The 23093-nt window shown below is 45.4% G+C and overlaps 1 protein-coding gene across 8 annotated transcripts in view; it reads right to left on the bottom strand.

The window, feature by feature from the left end:
• Positions 1 to 23093, bottom strand: part of MSI2 (musashi RNA binding protein 2) — a 546823-nt gene that overhangs the window by 387307 nt on the left and 136423 nt on the right. For all 8 annotated transcript variants that reach the window (XM_084822450.1, XM_084822448.1, XM_084822454.1 and 5 more), the window contains one exon: positions 412 to 504. In XM_084822450.1, the coding sequence (XP_084678576.1) occupies positions 412 to 504 (93 nt within the window). The remainder of the gene's footprint in view (positions 1 to 411; positions 505 to 23093) is intronic.

Genomic DNA, 23093 nt, shown 5'->3' on the forward strand with positions numbered 1-23093 from the left:
TCGCACACACTTTACCACTAAAAAATATTATCACCCACATCTTATATTAGACCAGACAAAAGTGCATCAGTGTGCCTGATGTGGGGATACTGAATTGCTTGACAACATGCTGGTTTGCACAAAGAGCATCACTTTGCTAAAAGCATGACATGCTCTTCGGCAATACATGAAGTGGCATTTGTTGATTTATTCACTGATAATACATCATAAAATTCCCTCTCTATTTATTGCCACACAGAGAAAGTTGGGGGTACAAATACTCAAGTCATTCAGATGCTGGGTACATACATCTACGTAAGGCATGTTTACCTGCACAATGGACTGTAGCTGTGGAATGTGTATTTAGGGCTCCCCAAAAGCTACAGTAAAAAGAATTCAGAGTATGTTGTGTTGACCCACTCTGCAACTTACCTTGCCAAACTGTTCAAAGTATTGCTTTACATCTTCCACTACCGTATTAGCCGATAATCCACCTACAAATATTTTCTTTGTTCTTGTGACCATCTGTAAGAAATTAGAAAAAGGGGGAAAAGAGCATTAGCCCAGATTATTCAAAAACAATCCCTGTCATAGACATAGTTTTCAGATGCTATCGTTAATCCAGTTAACGAAAAACTCTCTGCATGAAAAGGAATGTATATTCAATTCAATTATATGAGGTACAGCTGTTTGGTTAAGAGTGCTTTGATGGCCGGGCTTAGGCATTCATCAACCCTGGTGCCCACTGGGTATTTTCTTTTAATAAGCATTTTCATTTTGAAAAAACTATCCCCTCGCCCTCATATAAAGACCAAAAATAAATTGCAGCCAAGCATCAAACATTTCCTTCAGCCTGACCACTACTGCTTTGAAAAAAGTCCCCCACACTGGCTGCCTGCAATGGTTTCCATAATTTAAAAACAAATCAATGCTTGTATCCCTGCCTTCCGCCGAGGAGCTCAGGATGGGATATGCAAGATAATGTCTTCCAAACTTTGAGTTCCTGAGGCAGTTGCCTTCTCTGTTAAACCTGGAGGCATGCTTTCCTCTTAGCTTCAAAAATATATTCATTTTGTCTATCTAAAAACACTTAATATACTGCCTACCAGCCCCAAACGTTCCCATGACAGCGCACAGCAATAATTAAATGACAAATTCATGATATTTTCAATCACCTCAGAGCAATAGGCAGGCCTCCTCTTTACAGATACTGAATAGCCCAGTTTGTATTGCCTCCTGGCATACCCACCCTCCTCTCTTTATCCAGCCAGCCACGTTCAGGGATGGGAGCAAACGTTCCTTAACAACAGAGATGCTTCCGGGATTCCACCGCAACATCAGCCTGGGATGCACCGGGGAATGTGCTGCTCTTATGTTGGGAGCAGGGGTACTAAAGATCAGTGCTGCACACGGCTTCCCTGCTCCAAGGAGGGTATGTAGGATAGCAGGCGCATCCAATATGGCTCGGCTTTTCAACACACATTTCATGTCAGGCTGCTGGGCTCAAGCACACAGCCTGGGACTCACCCACCATATTATTCCCACAATGCATGCTTCTTTTTCGAACAGGGATTTGAACACAGGTCCCCCGATCTATATCCAATACTCTGGCTACCTCGCCAATGTAGCTCTGACAAAGGCCTGATCTACACATGCAGCAGAACAAGGCGGGACTGTGGTTACAGCATGCGCTATGTTGTTTCAGACGGTGGGTTGGAGAATTCCAGTTCTGAATATTCCCCGTTGGCGGGGGGCTTCCTGCAATGAAAACTATTATAGCATAGGGTTTTGGGGGAACATAAGGGAACGTTTAAAAATGGCATACATGCCCTGCCCATGCCACCCACTGCATTCCCCTGCACGTTCTGGCCAGGCCAAAAAAGAAAAGGAAGCAGTGGATAAGTTATGGGGGAATTCTCTCCGCTTCAGTCCCCTCGGTGACAGCCATGATTCACTTCCGCAGGCTTGGAGACGTAATGGTTTAATATGTTTTTAGGCATTTAAATTATTTTATTGTTTTATACTGTTTAAATTGATTTTATCTGCATGCTGCCCTGAGATCTTAATGATATAGGGCAGGATACAAATGTTTTAAATAAATAAATAAATAAATAAATAAAATAAATAAAGACAAATGTTCTAAAACACCAATTGAACCGCCCCAGAGCCCTGCCAGCAATAAGGCCCTAGGAAGCCATACTTTTAGCGGGTCTCGGAAACCGCAACAGTGTCATGGTTGTAGTTTTAAGCTTTGGGTTGTTCTGGAATTACATAGAGCCCTACAGCTACTGACCCTCAGCTATAAGATTTTTGAAGAGCGTAACCATTAAGCTTTTGCTGTGGGATTTCCTGCAGTAAAGAAGTCTCAGTGATTTGGGAGTCTGGTGTCAGTTTGCCGGTGTGTGTGTGTGTGTGCGCGCGCTTGAAAGAGCGGGAAAGCTGACAGAGAGGACGTAAGGAAGGAGAGATGGCTTCTTAGGCCCGAAAGCCTATATAAATGGCTAATAATACTGATACTTTGAGAGAGCGCATTAAACTGAGGTAAACATTGAGGAGTACTCTTGAGGAAAAATTCTCTGAACCCTATTCTCTCTCTCTCTCCCTCGGACGATTAAGGTAAATTAAAACAAAGGGAGATGGAAATATACGAAAACTGAGGTAAAATATTTTTGGGGGAATAGTTATTGTATTTGTGTGGGGGGGGGGTTCTAAAGCTCTAGAGCAGGAGTGAAGAACCAGTTTGGGTTTGGGGACTGGATTGCCCCCAACCCCACCGGCCAGATGACATCGCAGGCTGGGCTAAACCACCATCTTGAGCTCCTCCAGCTGGTGCCTCAGTCAGGGAGCCTGCTTCGCTCTGCACGGGCTTTACCCATCCAGGGATAGCCCAGACAGAGCGAAGTCCACTGAGGTGCCGTCTTCGCAGGGAAGGCAACGGAGCAGCAAAGCGTTCTTGGCCAGCTTCGCTCCTCCATTGACTTCCCTGCCGCGGCTCAGACACTCTCCCTCCCGCTCTCTCCTCTGGGGGAACGGGGCTTTGGGGAGGGGCCTTGCCTGAGGCCCCACAGGTCTAAGGTTCCCCATCCCTGCTCTAGAGAGAGTTCCCTATCACGGTGTTCGGGCAGTGCTCGAAAAGGAACCGTGGGGAGTGCCTTAGCACTGCCTCTGAGGCATGTGGTTGCATGGGGACCTGCCTGGTTCTTCTAAGCTCTAGAAGTTTCTGAAATGCTGCTCTGCACAGATACAGACCTCTTACGTATGACTGCACAGAGACTGTGAAAAAAATTGGGCTTCTGAGCTTTTGTGGGGGCAGGGGCACCATGAAGGTGGCGCATGGCGGAAAGAGCAATAAAGACTTCATCCCAAATCGCACAAAATGTGTAGCAAAATCTTAAGAGGAGTCAAAAAAAACGACTTGAAGCACCTTTTTGGCCAAGGCAGCAAATGTGTTGTGACTTGCACTGCATGCAGGAGCGTTCTGTTACTCTGAGGATCAATTAAAAACTAATTTTAGTGAGATCATCTTGTCTGTGGCTTAGGGAGCTCAGGGTGGGAGGGATTCAAGGGGGAAACCAACAAGGGAAAAATTATTCTCTGGCTGCAAACAGAGCAGTTTGGAAGATATTCACTTGAACATGTAACACCCTACAACAAGGGCTTGCAAAATTCCCTTAGTTCCCTTAGAGCGCAATCCTATGCATGTTTAGACAGAAGAACATCCTACAATTCCCAGCATACCCCAGCCAGCCATGCTGGCTGGGGCATGCTGGGAGTTGGAGGACGTTTTTCTGTCTAAACATGCATAGGATTGCAGCCTTGGAGGGAAAGAAGACACCCTCCCCCAATTAATCAGTTTGTTGTTGTTGCTGTTCAGTCGTTCAGTCATGTCCAACTCTTCGTGACCCCATGGACCAGAGCACGCCAGGCCTTCCTGTCCTCTGCTCTCTCCCGGGGCATGCTCAAGTCCATATTCACTGCATTGGTGATGCTATCTAGCCATCTCATCCTCTGCCGTCCCCTTCTCCTTTTGCCTTCAGTCTTTCCCAGCATCAGGGTCTTTTCCAGGGAGTTTTCTCTTCGCATTAGGTGGCCAAAATATTGGAGCTTCAGCTTCAGTATCTGTCCTTCCAATGAGCACTCAGGGTTGATTTCCTTTAGGACTGACTGATTGGACCTCCTTGCAGTCCAGGGGACTCGTAAGAGTCTTCTCCAGCACCATAGTTCGAAAGCATCAATTCTTCCACGCTCAGCCTTCCTTATAGTCCAGCTCTCACAGCCATACGTTACTACTGGGAAAACTATAGCTTTGATTATACAAACCTTTGTCGGCAAGGTGATGTCTCTGCTTCTCACTGTGCTGTCTAGGTTGGCCATAGCTTTCCTCCCAAGGAGCAAGCGTCTTTTAATTTCATGGCTACAGTCACCGTCTGCGGCGATCTTGGAGCCCAAGAAAGTAAAATCTGTCACTGCTTCCGTTTCTTCCCCTTCTATATGCCAGGAAGTGATGGGGCCAGATGCCATGATCTTAGTTTTTTTAATGTTGAGTTTCAAACCAGCTTTTGTTTAAAAACCTCTTTAATAGACTAACATTGAGCAACAAGTTACATATACGGGCACTAATTAAAACTGCAGGTGACAGGCACCACCTTAGAAGAGGCCTTCGCCCTTTACTCTCAACACAGGAGGGAATGCCTCTTCTAACATAGCGCCTGCTATGACATATACATGCACAATCTAGAAGTATATGCTTTTGGTCCTCAGGATAAGTATCTTAGTCATATGCAAATTTGTTCGGATTTAATCAATTAAAATTTATTTATTTTTAAAAAAATCTTGGCCACCTTTCAGGGCAGAAGCCCTTCCAAAGCAGCTTACAGCAATAAAATTAACTTGGTTAAACACTGGCTAAGGGGCCCTAGGAGGTGGCATATGTGTTACTGTGTTCGCAAAAGGCAAAATATTCCTCTCCAGAACAGGTGGGAGGGGGACAACAACCAAATGGAGCTAAGGAAAAGAAAAAAAGAGAGAGAGAGAGAGATGTATTTATCAGAAAGCTGCTGACATACCAAGATGTCCTTGAAGACAATTGCTTATTAAAATGAAGTTGTAAGCTGCAGGCACATACAAGTGAAGACAAGAAGCACAGACACTAACCATTTTTAGAAAGAATATGGTGCGGTGTAACAGTTGGTATCGCAATACTCTATTTTGGCCTACTGGAAGAAGGAGCTGCAGGCTGTTGGCTGAACTTCTCCTGCTCATCTGGCAAGGAAGATGATCACTGGATGCTTCTCCCCCACTTCCAGCTCCCGCAAAAGCACAGACAAAAGCAAAAATGGAGGGAAGGGGCCAACATCTGCTGTCCCAGCAGTAGTTTGCTGCTGCTTTAACAGCAAAGTACCCCTACCTCTGCAGGGTTTGAATGACACCAGGCATGGGGCGGGAAAGAGAAAACCTACCACTTGTTCCGAGTATGTCAAGGAAGCCATGAGCATGGGACCAGAGAGGTGCTGGTTGGGGATAAAGAGCAATACTTTCTCCTATCCTTCAAAAGGCTGTGAATACATATTTGCCACTCAAGTAGTGGGTCTCCAGTGGAGACAGAAAAGTGGAGCAACCCCGGTGGAGGGCAAAAGATGCCACCGGGATCACCAAAGAGGACAAAGAGGATCAGGAACAGGGTGGCTATGTGTCCTACTATACAGTCCTCTATATGAAGGGCTGTCAGAAGACCATATCAGGGGTGGGCAACTTGTGACCCTTCAGAGGTTTTAGCCTACAACTCCCATCACTGCTCATCATTGGCTGTGCTGCCTAAGGCTGATGGGAGTTGTGGGCCAAAATGTGAGGGCCACATATTGCCCATCCCTGCTCTATATTAGGGTATCCTCTGTTTGAAGGGTTGTCCAGTTGAAGTCCAGGTTCAAGATAAAGAACCATAAAAAGGGAGAGCAAGGGGCCTTGAAATTGCCCATCAGTGATTCACACCTGGACAGCAGACTGAGTAGACACATAAGAACATGAATATAAGAAGAGCCCTGCTGGATCAGACCAAGGGTCCATCTAGTCCAGCATCCTGTTCACACAGTGGCCAATCAGCTGCCCCCAGGAAATCCACAAGCAGGACACGAGTGCAACAGCACCCTCCCACCCATGTTCCCTGGCAAGTGGCACACATAGGAATACTGCCTCTGATACTGGAAGCAGTGTATAGCCGTCGGGAGAAGGACAGCCTTCTCCTCCAGGAATCTGTCTAACCCCCTTTTAAAACCAGCCAAATTGGTGGCCATCACTACAGCTTGTGGAGGTGAATTCCATAGTTCAACTATGCACTGGTCACCTGGACACAAGTTTTCTCCCGTGAGGTCAGACATACTGTGTTTCCATTGAAAGGATAGTAATTATTTCTAAATGTGCATCTATATGTTTAAACTGGCACATGCAAACTTCATGCAGATCTGTCTCCTCTTTTGTCCTCTTGTTTGGGCAATACGGTTCCTCTTTTTTGGAGACATGAAAGTGGCCGCCTTAATAAGAAATCCCTGTCTGGTACTTGAATAGCACAGGAAGAAGTGGGGTGCGGCTGGGCAGGTGTGTGACACAGGTAACACAAGCCAGGAGCCAGGTGGACAACGATGGAGATTATTTGAAAGGGACTGAACTGGTATACCCAGCAGTGTTCCAGGGAAAGGGTGCGGAGAGGAGACAGAAAGATTTAATACCCGTCCTATAATACAGAGGTGGTGTGTGCGTGTTTCTAAATTTATATTCTGCCTCGTTGCCAAAACCTCAAAGTGACTAGCAGTGTGGTGTGGTGGTTAAAGTGCCAGACCGGGACTGGCGAGACCCAGGTTCAAGTCCTCACTCACTCATGATGTTAGGTTACTCCCTGTTTCTCAGCTTAACCTACATCACAAGATTGCTGTGAGGATAAAATGGGGGAGAGGGAAAAAGAACCATATACACCACCTTGAGCTCCTTGGAGGAGGGACAGGATAGAAACGTACTAAACGGCAACAAAAAGATCGTAAAAAAGGATAGTAATACTAAAAGCAGCAGGTAAAACAAGAACAGAAGAAAGCAAGAAGAATCAAAACAAGTACGTGTATGTGGGTATGGGTGTGTGCACGCATGCACACATATAATACATACATATGCTGTATTATAAAATATTTTTTTAAAAAAATAAGTATTTGGCTGTGCTGCAGCAGGGGTGGGTGGACAGAAATGCTCGAATTACAGGCAGACCTCACTACAGGGGGCCATGACTGGCTAAAAGGGGGAGATTCAGGAGACCCCCCCAAAAAAACACCTTTCCCCCTTTAATTTGAGCACTGGCAGAAGGTAAATTGTGATGCACGGATGTGCTAATTTCTGGTGGATCACTTAGTTGACTACAGCTTGCGGGACATGATGGATACTAGGTAGACCATGGCTTGACTCAGCAAGGAACTTGTGAAGCAACAGTGTATATCCAGGATCGCTTAACTCAGATTAGTTACACCATCACTATTCAGAGATTATCTGTCTGGAGAACCCTTGCTTTGTACATGCAAACACATTGGTAGGCCACGGGGTTATAACAAAGAGGGCTGGAGGCCACACAAGACTGATCATGACCCACGTCTGCCGTACAGGTTGGCTGCCCTCCAAGAGAAGCAGAATATATCCTCAAACCGAAAAAGCCTCAAGTGAGGGCCATCTCACGAGCCAAACACTGCTTACACCCCTAATAGTCTAGGAATAAATACTGAATTGGGAATGCCAGCAGGCACCACTGGGAAGCCAAGGATGGAATCATAGGGAAGATTCAAAACCTTTTTAGATCTACACCGTGCTTGGGCCATATAAACCCACCCTCCCCTCGCAAGAACCTCAGGCTGAGCGCCAAACAAATTAAACACCAGTCCAATTTCAAATGCTATTGGAAGCTGGCCGGGGTAGAAACTACACCCCCACAGCTCCCATCCTAACCATCTTTCAGAGACTTAATTCCCTCTTTTAAATAAAATCACCTTAAAACCGAGCAGCATTAAAATTCAATTATTCCTCTCCTGGCTGCAATCCACGGCTCTACAATTGAAGTCCAAGCATATATTTTGCTGTAGAAAATTGTCATTTACAAATAAGAACTGGCTAAAGCAGCCTTGTAACTAAACCATTTGCAGGCTTGTCAGGGGGCTTTTGCATGCCAGCGCTTGATTTAATATGGGGCCAAGCATTTGCTGTCATACCAGAAAAAAAGGGGGGGGAGAGGGAACACGGGGAAAGGAAGGGGAAGACAATTATTCTAAGCATGTATATATATATATATATATATATATATGTATATATATATATGTATGTATGTATGTATATGATAAATTTGATATGCAATGTCTTGGCGAGAAAGAAGAGGAGAAAGAAAAGAGACCTCTTCTCAAGAAGGAAGGTAAAAAGGAGAGAAAGAAAAATATCATTTTGCTTTAGTTGGCTTTGGTTAAAGAAATATTGGTAATGACAAGGAAATGCACAGCAACAACATTTTAATGCATTGCAAGGCAGGAAATTGTTTCCGAAAGCAGCTCTTTGGTGCAAAAATAAAGCACCGAATTAAGTCTCGCCATGGCAATCTATGTTTTCCTGAAAAGACAGTTGAATTGCTTCGTTATACATGTTCACCTCCATGAAAGAATACAAGTCTTTTGTTACCTTAGCGATTCTTTGCACTGTGACAGGCTTAAGCAGATGTCACGGATCTCCTTCCACCAGGCTCATATACCACTGCCATCCACCCATGACCTTAGCTCTGAGTGGGGCCACAGACCCTAACCATCAGTTCATTATTTTGGCCTTCTGACTATGCCAGAGATTGGATAATGTCTCTAGTTGGGGGCTGGGGAAGGGGCGGGGGGGGGGGCTGGGATTATGGCAGTGGTGATTTTCAAATGTATAAATAAGGTCACAATACATGAAAGAGCTATCTTTAATCCCAACTTTGGATTTCTTTAAGTGCTGTTATTAAAAACATATAGTGTGAAGATGCATTGCCCTTTTCCTGTGAACAGATGCCATCGAGGCATTTTGCTGCCCAAATGCCCACACTGCCTTAGAATTCAAAAAGTCTTCCTGCAACCATTTCCTCCCACCTAGCAGGTTACGTCTTGCTGGACAAGATCAAAGGCCAGCATCAGGACTGTTTGTCACCCCCCCCATCACCTGTCGATCTCTAGGGGGCCCACGGAGCTGCAGGACCCTGAACATTGAACTACTGCCACAGATCCATCAAATCCACCATCCTGAGTCCCACGGTGACCAACGAGCAAGGGTCTGAAGGTAATAAGACTTACTCTGGGTACTGGTACGCCTCTAAATGTGGATGGTTCTTATAGCTGTCATGAATATCATCATGCAGTCCCTGCAAGTCAGAGAGAACGTAGTCTTTGGGGCTAGATCGGGGGACCCTTAACTTTTTGGGTGGGAGGGTACATCTGGAATTTCGAGAGAGTGCTGTGGGTGCTCTCACAAAATGGCTGCCATGGGGGGGACTTGCCCATTCATAAAATGGCTGCCATGGTGGTGGCCATGGCCGGTCACAAAACCTTCATTTCCCAGAACCAAAACTGGCGAGGATTAAAAGAAAAGTAATTTCCCCAAGAACCTAGCGACAAAACAGACGTAAGGTCTGAGCTCCAAAACACAAAACCACTTTTTTAAACCCAAATAAAGATGGCCTTGGAAGGCAGCACTTTGCTTTGTAGAAAGCCAGCCTCCCAGCTTTTTTTAAAGAAGTGTGATTTTAAAATAATTGTAAGAAAAAATAAGCCTCAGGAGAGGCAGGGAACCTGGCGAACTCCAAAAGAGCAGCCGATGGGCACCATATTGGAGACCCCCAGGTCTAGCGGGAACAATACACATGGCAGTCTAAAGGGGAGTCCCCGTAAGACCATTAGGTTCAGCATCTAAACTGAGTTAGCTGAGTTAGCACTGCTCTTGTGCTCTGATCCAGTAGGGTGGTTCTTCTTAAGGTCTCTCTAAAAGTCTCTGGCAGAGGCCACCCTCATCAGCTACTCCCTTTCAGCTGGAAAAGCCAGGGAGCAAATCTGCGATCTTCTGCAAGCAAAGCAGGTACTCCACCATGGAGTTCTGGTCCCCCTTTGCAAACTCTGGTAACTTTTTCAGGGGAATGTAGGGAAGCTGCCTTATACGGAGTCAGGCCATGGTTCTAGCTGAGTATTTACTGCAGCCTTCCCCAACCTGGTGCCTTCTGGATGGTTGGACTGCAACTCCCATAATTCCTGATTTATTGTCAACACTGACCGGCAGCAATGGCTCTCTAGGATTTTGGGCAGGGATCTTTCCCCATCCTACCTGGAGATGCCGGGGACAGAACCAGGGACCTTCCGCATGCAAAGCTGGGGCTCCACCATTGAGCCATGGCCTCTTCCACACAGGTATCCCACCAACCAGCTTCAAATGCTTCAGCTCGACTGTCTTGTTTTGCTTGGCAGTTGGGAAATTATTCACTGACAGAATTTCAAAGCCAACGTTCAAAGCTGCCCCGAGCAACCCACCAAGCGGAAAACAATGGGCTCAGACAGCTGGAAGGGGCAGGGAGCCCAGGCCCCCTGAAGATGGAAATCCTTGCTAATGTTAAAGAGCACAGCCCTGGCATAAATCAAACAGACGACACATCAAAGTCTCCTCAAGTGTAGCGATTATGCCTACCGGCCCCAGTACAGCCTAGCCCAACGCTGCATCCTCATTAAGGCTTGGGGCTTGGAACCAGACTTGGTCATGCTTAGAGCAGGCCCGCTGGAACCAATGGGATGTTAGCCATGACTAACTTAAATCCCATAGATTTCAATGGTTCTACTTTAAGCATGACCGCATCTGAATCCAGTCCAATTATCTTGTTCCCAATGAAGTGGTAAGCCTCTGTCAGGACTGTATCACTTCAGAATCCAAACGGGACTCCCACACAACTGAATGCCTCTCCATTCATCCCCCCCCCCGCACATAGAAAACTAGCATGTCAGGGGAAAGCCTTCCTTCTCCATAAAATGGTGGCTTTCTATGTACATAGGACTTTTGTACCAGTCAGTACTGGGCAAGATAGACCATTGGCATGAGACACTATAAGGCAGATTCATATACTCAAATAAACTAACCCAGCAAGCTGGTGCAGACTCTGAATTGCCTCTCTGTTGTTCTTTGGTCCTCTTCACCAGCTATACTGGTAGCAGGGCAGTGGGGCCTGCAGAATTGGCTGAGGGACCCCTAGAGGCCCGTGTGTCCCCCCCCCCCCGCCAAGCTGCAGCCACTGACATCAAAGACAGTAACATGTACAGCCCATATTAGACAAGGCTGCAAGATGATATCCGTGCCTGTTGGCAGGATGAAATATTATTTATTTTAAAATAATTGTTAAATATACTATGATTTTTATCCCACTTTTCTGTCACTCACAAAACCAACACACAACGTGACTTACAAGATTTACTTGTAGATACTAGCGAAACCAAAGACCCCCCATTCAGTACAGTTTACAGAACCAAGCCACGAGTCCTGCTTAAAATCAGCTTGCCAGTTTGCCTACACCAAAGGGGGGTTGGGACTAAGGAGCCCCAAGGACACTGGAGATCACAAGGCAAGGAGAGCCGGGGAACTCGTGGGTGTCTCCTCTGCGCTAACCATGACATTCACCTGGCCTTCTCTCCTCACAGGCGCTTCACTTTGACAGGGCTTGCCTGCAGAACTAAAAAGGTGTAAAGTGCTTTAATCTGCATCGCAAATTGCCCAAAATTAATTTAAAACTTCAGAGGAAACTAATTAGACCCAAAGCTAAAAATGTTCCTCAGAGTGCCTTCCTCTCCATGCAGATCCATAAATATACAGAGATAGATAAGATAGATATTAGTGGGAAGTATTCTGCTTCGTTCACCTAATCTCCACTTTCGACATTCCATCATTCATGGGTGCCTGTATCTTCTAAGATTTATAAGCGATGAGGGGGAGCAGAAATAAGCATCTGTATATGCACAGAGTTATACATTTCATACTCCATTGTGCTCTGCATTCAGAATACGTTGCATCTGATTGAAACACATCTTGCCTAATGGGAAAAGTGAACTTGTAACAGAATTACTGGGGTTCTACAGCAGAATGCAAAAGACAGAAGAACAGAGACTTCCCATGTCTGGAATTCCTTCACCTTGCTGGCAAGATTTGAAAGGTTACTTAAAAGTATCCACCCCCTTCATGGATCACTGCCTTGTTGTGGCGAAGGGGCTTGCGTAACTCAGTGAAGCCATAAGCCATGCCGTGCAGGGCCACCCAAGACGGACAGGTCATGGCAGAGAGTTCTGACAAAATGTGGTCCACTGGAGAAGGAAATGGCAACCCACTCCAGTATTCTTGCCAAGAAAACCCCATGGAACGTATCACAAGGCTAAAAGAGATGACGCCGGAAGATGAGCCCCTCAGGTCGGAAGGTGTCCAATATGCTACTGGGGAAGAGCAGAGGGTATTTCCAAGTAGCGCCAGAAAGAGTGAAGCGGCTGGGCCAAACCCGAAAGGACACTCAGCTGTGGATGTGTCTGGTGGTGAAAAGAAAATCCGATGCTGTAAAGAACAATATTGTTTAGGAACCTGGAATGTCAGATCAATGAATCAAGGTAAGCTGGAGGTGGTCAAACATGAGATGGCAAGATTGAACATCGACATCTTGGGAATCAGTGAACTAAAATGGACAAGCATGGGAGAATTTAATTCAGGTGACCATCATATCTACTACTGTGGGCAAGAATCCCTTAGAAGAAATGGAGTAGCACTCATAGTCAACAAAAGGGTGGGAAAAGCAGTACTGGGGTACAATCTTAAAAATGATAGAATGATCTCAGTACGAATCCAAGGCAAACCATTCAACATCACAGTAATTCAAGTCTATGCCCCAACCACTGAGGCCGAAGAAGCTGAGGTTGATCGGTTCTATGAAGACCTACAACACCTTCTAGAACTAACACCAAAAAAAGATGTCCTCTTCATCATAGGGGATTGGAATGCTAAAGTAGGAAGTCAAGAAATCACCGGGATAACAGGCAGGCATGGCCTTGGTGTACAAAATGAAGCAGGACAAAAGCTAATAGAGTTTTGCCAAGAGAACATGCTGATCATAGCAAACACTCTTTTCCAACAGCACAAGAGGCGACTCTACACATGGACGTCACCAGATGGTCAATATCGAAATCAGATTGATTATGTCCTTTGCAACCAAAGATGGAGAAGCTCCATACAGTCAGTAAAAACAAGACCGGGAGCTGACTGTGGCTCAGATCATGAGCTGCTTCTTGCAAAATTTCGGTTTAAATTGAAGAACGTCGGGAAAACCACTAAACCGTTCAGGTATGACCTAAATCATATCCCTGATGAATATACAGTGGAGGTGAGGAATAGATTTCAGGGATTAGACCTGATAGACAGAGTGCCTGAGGAACTATGGACGGAGGTCCGTAACATTGTTCAGGAGGCAGCAACGAAATCCATCCCAAAGAAAAAGAAATGCAAGAAAGCCAAGTGGCTGTCTGATGAGGCTTTACAAGTAGCTCACGAAAGAAGGGAAGCGAAAAGCAAGGGAGAAAGGGGAAGATATACCCAACTGAATGCAGAGTTCCAGAGAATAGCAAGGAGAGACAAGAAGGCCTTCTTAAATGAACAATGCAAAGAAATCGAGGAAAACAACAGAATGGGAAAGACTAGAGATCTCTTCAAGAAAATTGGAGATCTCAAGGGAACGTTTTGTGCAAAGACGGGCATGATAAAGGACAAAGAAGGCAGGGACTTAACAGAAGCAGATGAGATTAAGAAGAGGTGGAAAGAATACACAGAAGAACTATACAGGAAACATCTGAATGTCCCTGATAGCCATGATAGTGCGGTCACTGAACTTGAGCCGGACATCCTAGAGAGTGAAGTCAAGTGGGCCTTAGGAAGCATTAGTAACAACAAAGCTAGCGGAGATGACAGTATTCCAGCCGAGCTATTTAAAATCCTAAAAGATGATGCTGTTAAAGTGCTGCATTCAATATGCCAACAAATCTGGAACACTCAACAGTGGCCACAAGACTGGAAAAGGTCAGTTTACATTCCAATTCCAAAGAAGGGCAACGCCAAAGAGTGTTCAAACTACCGCACAATTGCGCTCATTTCACATGCCAGCAAGGTGATGCTCAAAATCCTACAAGCTAGGCTTCAGCAGTATGCGAACCGAGAACTACCGGAAGTACAAGCGGGGTTTCGAAGAGGCAGAGGAACTAGAGATCAAATCGCCAACATTCACTGGATCATGGAGAAAGCAAGAGAATTCCAGAAAAACGTCTATTTCTGCTTCATTGACTACGCTAAAGCCTTTGATTGTGTGGATCACAACAAACTGTGGCAAATTCTGAAAGTGATGGGAGTACCAGACCACCTTACCTGTCTCCTGAGAAACCTGTATGAGGGTCAAGAAGCAACAGTAAGAACCAGACATGGAACAACCGATTGGTTCAAAATTGGGAAAGGAGTACGACAAGGCTGCATATTGTCACCCTGCTTATTTAACTTATATGCAGAGTACATCATGAGAAATGCTGGGTTGGATGAATCACAGATCGGAATTAAGATTGCTGGGAGAATTATCAACAACCTCCGATATGCAGACGATACCACCCTAATGGCAGAAAGCAAAGAGGATCTCAAGAGCCTCTTGTTGAGGGTGAAAGAGGAGAGTGCAAAAGCTGGTTTGAAACTCAACGTTAAAAAAACTAAGATCATGGCATCTGGCCCTATCACTTCCTGGCATATAGAAGGGGAAGAAATGGAAGCAGTGACAGATTTTACTTTCTTGGGCTCCAAGATCACCGCAGACGGTGAGTGTAGCCATGACATTAAAAGACGCTTGCTCCTTGGGAGGAAAGCTATGGCCAACCTAGACAGCATAGTCAGAAGCAGAGACATCACCTTGCCGACAAAGGTCCGTCTAATCAAAGCTATGGTTTTCCCAGTAGTAATGTATGGCTGTGAGAGCTGGACTATAAGGAAGGCTGAGCGCCGAAGAATTGATGCTTTCGAACTGTGGTGCTGGAGAAGACTCTTACAAGTCCCCTGGACTGCAAGGAGGTCAAATCAGTCCATCCTAAAGGAAATCAACCCTGAGTGCTCATTGGAAGGACAGATAATGAAGCTGAAGCTCCAATATTTTGGCCACCTAATGCGAAGAGAAAACTCCCTGGAAAAGACCCTGATGCTGGGAAAGACTGAAGGCAAAAGGAGAAGGGGCAGCAGAGGATGAGATGGCTAGATAGCATCACGGATGCAATGAATATGAACTTGAGCACGCTCTGGGAGAGAGCGCAGGACAGGAAGGCCTGGCGTGCTATGGTCCATGGGGTCACAAAGAGTCGGACACGACTGAACGACTGAACAACAACAACAACAAACAGTATCCACAGCTGCTGCTTGCTTGCAATGGACAACTTTTCTGTCCAATTCTCCAAACATTAAAAAAGGTAAAGGTAAAGGTGTCCCCAACCAGTCGTTTCCGACTCTAGGAACGTGCTCATCCCCGTTTCTAAGCCGAAGAGCCAGCGCTGTCCGAAGGCGCTTCCGTGGTCATGTGGCCGGCATGACTGAACACCGAGGTGCACGGAACGCTGTTACCTTTCCTGCCGAGGCGGTACCTATTTATCTACTTGCAATTTCTTGCTTTCGAACTGCTAGGCTGGCAGAAGCTGGGACCGAAGACGGGAGCTCACTCCATCACGCAGCACTCGGGTCTCGAACTGCCGACCTTCCGGTCTGCAGTTCAGCGTCTTAACCACTAAGCCACCACGGCCCTTCAAACATTAAACTGAAGTAAAAATACCCTGACCTAGTTGAAAACAATGAGGACTGCTAACTTGAAGGCTACTTAATTTCCATTTAGCGTCTGTGTGCCACTCTATCAGAAACAGAAGCATGACATCCTAGCTCATCCAGACTTTGGGGGCTTGATGTACAACAAACGTTGAAGCTCTTCTTTTCATTGTGGCAAGAAGTCAAAATCTGGTGATCAATACTTTATTAAAATTTACACACTGCCATCTCACAAGGCTGTTTGCAACATTCCTGGCCTCTGCTAAAAACACATATTTTTCTCAGATTGCCACAGCCACCTCACTTCACCATTTAAACATCTTCTCTCTCCCCATGCCAATGTCAAGCTTCTAGTCCTTATCTGAATAGCTGTCTGCTTCCTTCTATAATCCTCCCTTGCAAAGAAAAGAAAAAATTCAGAAGGAAATAAAACCCAACAAAGCAGCAGAAAGACTAACAAGTTTGGATATTCAAGTATTTGACGAAAACAAAACTCCGCAAACTTTACAAACATATAAAGCCCCATAAAACACATTTTATAAAAACAAAACTTGAACACACACAATAGCCACTCTAGGATAAACAAACATGGATTACTTCCTATGTAACAAATAACCATTAATGCATAACCAGAGTGCTTTGACCATAAGAACAGAAGAAGAGCTGTGCTGGATCAGACCAAGGGTCCATCTAGTCCAGCATTCTGTTCACACAGCGGCCAACCAGCTGCCCAAGGGAAACCCCCAAGCAGGACACGAGCGCAACAGCACCCTCCCGCCCATGTTTCCCAGGAACTGATGTTCAGTCTTCAGTGATCTAAGGCTGCAGTCCCATACAAACCTAACTGGAAATGATTCCTATTGAACCAAATAAGGCTTATGTCTGGGTAGACATGTATAGGATTGCACTGTACTAGAATCTTCTCAGATAATACCTGGAAAAAAATAGTACGCCTTTCAGTCGAATTTGCCAAATATAACAAAACACCTGCTAGGTGTATGTGTGTGTCACCTACAAAAGTAAACAAAAATAATTAAACATTATTAAAAATGATCCCCTCCAGATCATTATAAGATTTTGCTGACCTACTAAGAGAAAATAATTTCTGCTTGAAGGTTTTGCAGTTCTGTACTCTATGCATCCTCACAAAATTGGTTGTGCTTGATTATTTTGTTTAACTTTTTCAGGCTATGTCTAGCCCATGTTTGTTTTATTGGGGGGGAGGTTGATATAAAAATTAAGTTAAAATATTATTAAAGGGTACAATCACAAACCAACCTGAACTACTAGGGTGGACATGTGTCCTCTCCTACAGAGGACAGTCCTCTATTTGAAGGGTTGTCAAAGGGCAGTTCTCTATTTTGAAGGCATCTTCTATTTGAAAGGCCGTCTGGTCCCAGTCTAGTTTAAAGATAATGAACCGTAAGGAGGGAGAGCAGGGAGACGCCTTGAAGAGGCACCCATCCAGAGTTGGCACCTGGTCAGCAGACTGAGCAAGGCATACAGCTCACCCCAGGGTGCTTCCAGACAAGGCTTTTAGCCCAGTCACGATTGGGCCCATAGCGGGTTTGGGGGGAGAATGCTGTTTTTAGGGTGTTTACTGCTGTTGCTGTTTTTACTGACTTCCACACTATGGTGAGATGTACTGTGTTTCTATTTACATTACAATAATTATTTCTAAATCTGCATCTATAAACATAAATTAGCGTATTTATTTATATTTATTTATTTCATTTCGATACCGCCCAATAGCCGAGGCTCTCTGGGCATATGCAAAATTTATACAAATCACTGTCCTCTTTTTTTGGTGACGCATGTGCTCTTTTGGGGCGATTCACAAGAGGCCACCCTAGACATTCCCCAAGAACAAAAACACTAAAAGCTGACAGAGAACATGGCTGTAAGGTGAGGTTTACACTCTTACAGATCAAATTATCTCAGGTGTTGATCTTCCCCCAGGGAAGATATTTGTGAGCTTCCCACAGGCAGCTGAACTCCCTGTTCGTGAGTTTCCCACAGGCAGCTGGTTGGCCACTGAGTAAACAGAAAGCTGGACTAGATGGACCCTTGGCCTGATCCAGCAGGGCTCCTCTTAATGTTCTTATGTCCTCCTATTAAAGGGTACCCACTAAAAATAGATAGAACGATTAATCCTGTAAAAACTTAATATGAACCTGCTATAAAAAGACAATACAGCAATAAAATGCAACACACACACGCAAATCCTGTTGCAGGTCAGGTTGGTTTGTGATCATGTTATTGTCAGGGTGGACACTGAGCCCATAGAATCCCAGAGTAGTTCTGATTCGGAGGAAGAGCAGTCGCTCCTGGAAGAGGAGCGCGCCCCTTTTTCCCAGGGCCCGCAGCTGACAGAGATTCCTCCCACCAGCATTCCTAGATTAGAAAGCAGTCCAGAGAGTGACCCAGCACAGATAGCAGACTTGGTGGATGCACGGCGCAGACGCAGAGAGTGGCGCCAAATGGAGGGCGCGGAAAGGAGGCGTAGCGCCCGGTTGGCGCTCAAAGAACGGTTGCGCCCAGAGGATCCAAGGGAAAAGGGGAGGGATTCTCCCTAGTCCTTATATTCAGGGGTCTGCCAGTAATTGCCTTTCAAACGGGGACCAACTGTTCCAACTTAGGGCATAGGGATGCTGCTGCTCAGATCTAGTTGCTAATAGTAGAGTTGTTAAGTTGTAAAGGAGGAATAAAGCTTTGAAAAAAATCCCTTTGTCTGTGTCTGGACCTAGCTACTGGATTAGACTGAGAGAGCCCTCCAAGGAGCCCTTGACAGTTATTTCTCCCCTCCGACCGCTTTTTTTTTTTTTAACACAGTATGTTCTGGTAAATTTCATTTATATTTTTCCAGCCTTCCATTTAAGAGTATAGCTTCCAAATGCTTGTTAGCTTTGCCCTGGTTAAAGATACTATACTGATCTTCTAGTGGTGAGATCGTTCTGGAAAAAACAGCATATTTTAACAATGTAATTGTTAATTTTGTTTACTTTATAGGTGACATTCTGGATACATTCTGGTGTTGTATTAAATTTGGATACATTCTGGATACAGTGGACACATTTGGATACATTCCGGTGTTTTGTTATATCTGGATACATTTGGATACATTCTGGTGGTTTATTATATTTGGATACATTCTGGATACATTTAGATACATTCTGGTGTTTTATTATATTTTGATACATTCTTGATACATTTGGATACATTCTGGTGATTTATTATATTTTGATACATTCTGGATACATTTGGATACATTCTGGTGTTTTATTATATTTGGATACATTCTGGATACATTGGACACATTCTGGTGTTTTATTATATTCAGCAAATTGGGCCGACAGGTATAGTTTTTCATATACGATATCAAAACTGGGAGTATTAAGATGGTATTAGATCACTGAGGAATACCAAATTTGGTCAAAACATGTCTGGTTATATATGAATGGTTATTTGTTATACAGAGCGTAATCCATGTTCATTTGCCCTAAAGTAGCTATTGCGTGCTTTTAAACTTGTTCTTGTCATAAAATGTGTTTCGTGGATTTTTATTGTTTGTGCAATCTGCAGCTTAGTATTCTTCAAGTATTTCTATATATCAAACATTATTAGTTTATTTATCTTTATCCTTTCCCTTGTGCCACCTTACAAACCACCTTGTGCTTGCTGGAGTTGTTGGGATTCTCTCCCGGTGGTCTTTTCTGACTGTTTTTCTCAACTTCCAACTCCATTATCTCTGGCCATGTTGCTTTTTGTGCCCAGGACCGACTCCTGCTGTCTGTCCAACTGCTTCTTCCAAATTGCTCCTGCTTTCCTAAATCATTCAGGCCTCACACACTTTGCATGGGCCTCCACTACTACTCTCAGTCACTACTGCTGCTCCTTGGGGGAGGAGACCACAGCTCCAGGGCCAGCGTCAAGGGTAGGCATAATCAGGTACCCGCAGAGGGCCCACAGCCCAGCAGGGGCTCACTGAAAAAAGCCCCTGGAGTTGCTCCTCTTTCTTCTCGTTGCCACTGCTTGTTCTTCTGCTTCTTGCTCTGGCCCAGACAACGCTAGTTGGTGAGGAAGAGGAACAGCAGATGTCACAGCCTACTTTGTTCACTGGATCTCTGCCTGCCATGAGAAGCAAGAGCAGCTGGTGATGATGGCGGTGGAAAGGTAGACTCACTGAAGGAGAGGACCCACTGAGGGTGTCTTAAGAATGTAAGAAGAGCCCTGCTGGATCAGACCAAGGGTCCATCTCATCCAGCGTTCTGTTCACACAGCGGCCAACCAGCTGCCCGCAGGAAACCCACAAGCAGGACATGAGTGCAACAGCACCCTCCTGCCCATGTTCCCCAGCAACTGGTGTACATTGGCTCACTGACTCTGGTACTGGGAGTAGCATATAGCCATCAGGACTAGTAACCACCTAGAGCCTTCTCCTCCATGAATCTGTCCAATTCTGCATAGCTTAGTAGATGAGCAACTGCTTCACGTGCAGAATGTTCCAGGTTCAATCCCCAGCCTTTCCCATTAAAAGGATGAGGGAGCAGGCAATAGGGCAACTGCTGGTAAGAGGAGATAATCCAGACTAGATGGACAAATAGCCAGATTCAGTATAAGGCAGCTTCTTAGTTTCCATCTAACCCCCTTCCCCCCACAAAATCTCTCCTGACAAAGGCACTGGCAATCTGCACAGTGTGGCAACTGGACATATTAAGCACCCAGCTCCTTCTAATCATTAAAATGGCATGGACCAACTACGGTTTCGTAATGGCCCTGTCCAATCAGCAAGAATCTAGATCCTGTTCTTCGAAGACTGGAAAACTTCAGAAAGGAAGGAAGGGGGCGGGAGAGAAATAATGTTTAAAGCAATTTACCTCCCTGCCAAACTACTCCAGCTGATTTCTCACAAAAAAAAAAAACCACACAAAAAAAATCCCAAACCCGAACAAATGGAAAAACTTTAACCCTTAGCCTTGATTAATTTCATCTACATAATACAGACGCTCGTAGCAATCAGCCACTGATGAGCAAGTCTTTCCTTAATCGCCCAAGAGAAGCCGATGTCTGTGCAACACTCCAATTGGTTTTTTCCACAAAGATGAGCTTTTCATCTGAAGACAAGCACTCAAAAAAGGCCCCAGGTTGTATGTGTTTTTCCCCTCCTTCCTTTTGTTATTATGATTTCCTGTAAACGGGCTTGGCCAGGAAATGCCCTCCTTTCTTTGGCATCTAGAAAGATGCCCAGACTCTGAACCAGAGTTCTCCTTGGAAAAGGAAGCACAGGAACCTCATAACTGCCAGCAACTCTGAGGAACCCTCCATTCCTGCAGAGCACTGGACCCTAACATTCACGCCTCATCACATCCACATCTCAGCCAGTGGCAGAGAGAAGTATGAGCCACACAAGAGTTTCAGGACTGTCAGCAAAGTGCCTGGCTAGTCACACAAGGCTACCTGCCGTATGAAACTATTCTGGAGGGATGAACATGCAAGCAGCTGCCCGGATCAGGGCCTAGATGAGAGCCCAAACAGCTCCTATATAGGTTCTAGGTCAGAGACAGGCAAATGCTGATGCGACGGCACCCTCTGGCAAGCTCCAAGCTCAATTTTCGACTACTTCTGAGGAACCAGTGGAAATCGGCAACGTCCAGGATTTAAATATGGGGCAGTATCCAACAGGATGTTGCACTTATGCAATTGACACTGTGCTAGTGTAGACGACCTCTAGTACAATGCTAACAGCATAAGCTGGTGTGATGGGTTTCCCCAGAAAACCCACGGTGCCAGGTTATGTTATATTGCATTGTGTTAGAGGTAGCTCACGCTAGTGCTAGGTCAATTGCATAAGCGTAGTGGCCCTGATGGATACTGCCCATGGAAAGCAAAGCAGAGAACTACAGTTAGCACAAGCTATGGTTTGGTACAGTTAGCACAAACCATGGTTTGTGCTAACTGTAGTGTAGACTTCAAACCCGCATTTTTGTTCCAGAGTTACAGCCTAGCCATGGTTTGTATGGTCAGGCCCAGCGTCAGTGCACAGCACCTTTGAGCAGTGCCATGACCCGCACACCCCAGAAGGGCTCATTACTGACATCTGGCCGGGGGGGGGGGGGCTTTAAGAAATGAGTCAGACTTGGAGAACCCAGGTTGACGTTCCCACTCAACCATTACGCTCACTGAGCTCTGATTAATTAATGAATCCCAACAGAGCGAGGTAATGAGAGATTTCATTCATGAATTCATTTATTTCATTTCTTTACCGCCCAATAGCCAAAGCTCTCTGGGGCAGTTCACAACATAAAACATAATACAAAAACTTTATCATTCAAAAAATGTAAACAGTTTGAAAGCAAGTAAAAAACAACAACCCTTAACGATAAAACTACCAGGACCCAATACAAAACTAAAAAGCCCCATCATATGCTGTCAAATGTCTGGGAGTAAAGTCTTAACCCTGTGCCAAAAGGATGACAATGATGGCGCCATATGGACCTTACTGGGGAGAGCATTTTACAATCAGGGAGCCACTGCTGAGGAGGCCCTCTTCCTTTCTGCCATCCTCTGAGCCTCCCTAGGAGGAGGCTCTCAGAGGAGGGCCTCTGATGTTGATCTTAGGGCATGGGAAGGTTGATACCAGGGGAAGTGCCATCAGATTGGACTAAGTGGGCAAAGAAGAGTAGCACACCAAGTAGCACACACTCATCTTGAATGCCTCCAGTGTGGGAGAGCCCACCACCTCCCTAGGTCACGGGTTCCATTGTCGTATTGCTCTAACAGTCAGGAAGGTTTTCCTGATGTTCAGCCGGAATCTGGCTTCCTGGAACTTGAGCCCATTCTTCCATGTCCTGCATTCTGGGATGATCGAGAAGGGATCCTGGCCTTCCCCTTTGTAACAACCTTTCAAGTACTTGAAGAGCGCTCTCCTATCTCCCCTCCGTCTTCTCTTCTCAAGGCTAAACATGCCCAGTTCTTTCAGTCTTTCTTCATAGGGCTTTGTTTCCAGTCCCCTGATCATCTTTGTTAATTTTGATCCCTTTCAACACAGAGTCTATGAGCTGTTTCATAGGATCCTAGAGTTGGAAGGGATGAGCTAGTCCAACGCTCTGCTCAATTCAGGATCCGCCACAGAGGGTGCAATTGCAGCATCTACCCTAACAAATGGCCATCCCGCTTCTGCTTAAATGCTTCCAGCGAAGGAGAGCCCATCACCTCCCGAGGCAGCCTGTTCCATTGCTGAA

This window comes from Heloderma suspectum, chromosome 16 (genome assembly GCF_057233095.1).
Source record: "Heloderma suspectum isolate Gila_16-S chromosome 16, 16-S_ref, whole genome shotgun sequence".
Classification (NCBI taxonomy): Eukaryota; Metazoa; Chordata; class Lepidosauria; order Squamata; family Helodermatidae; genus Heloderma; species Heloderma suspectum.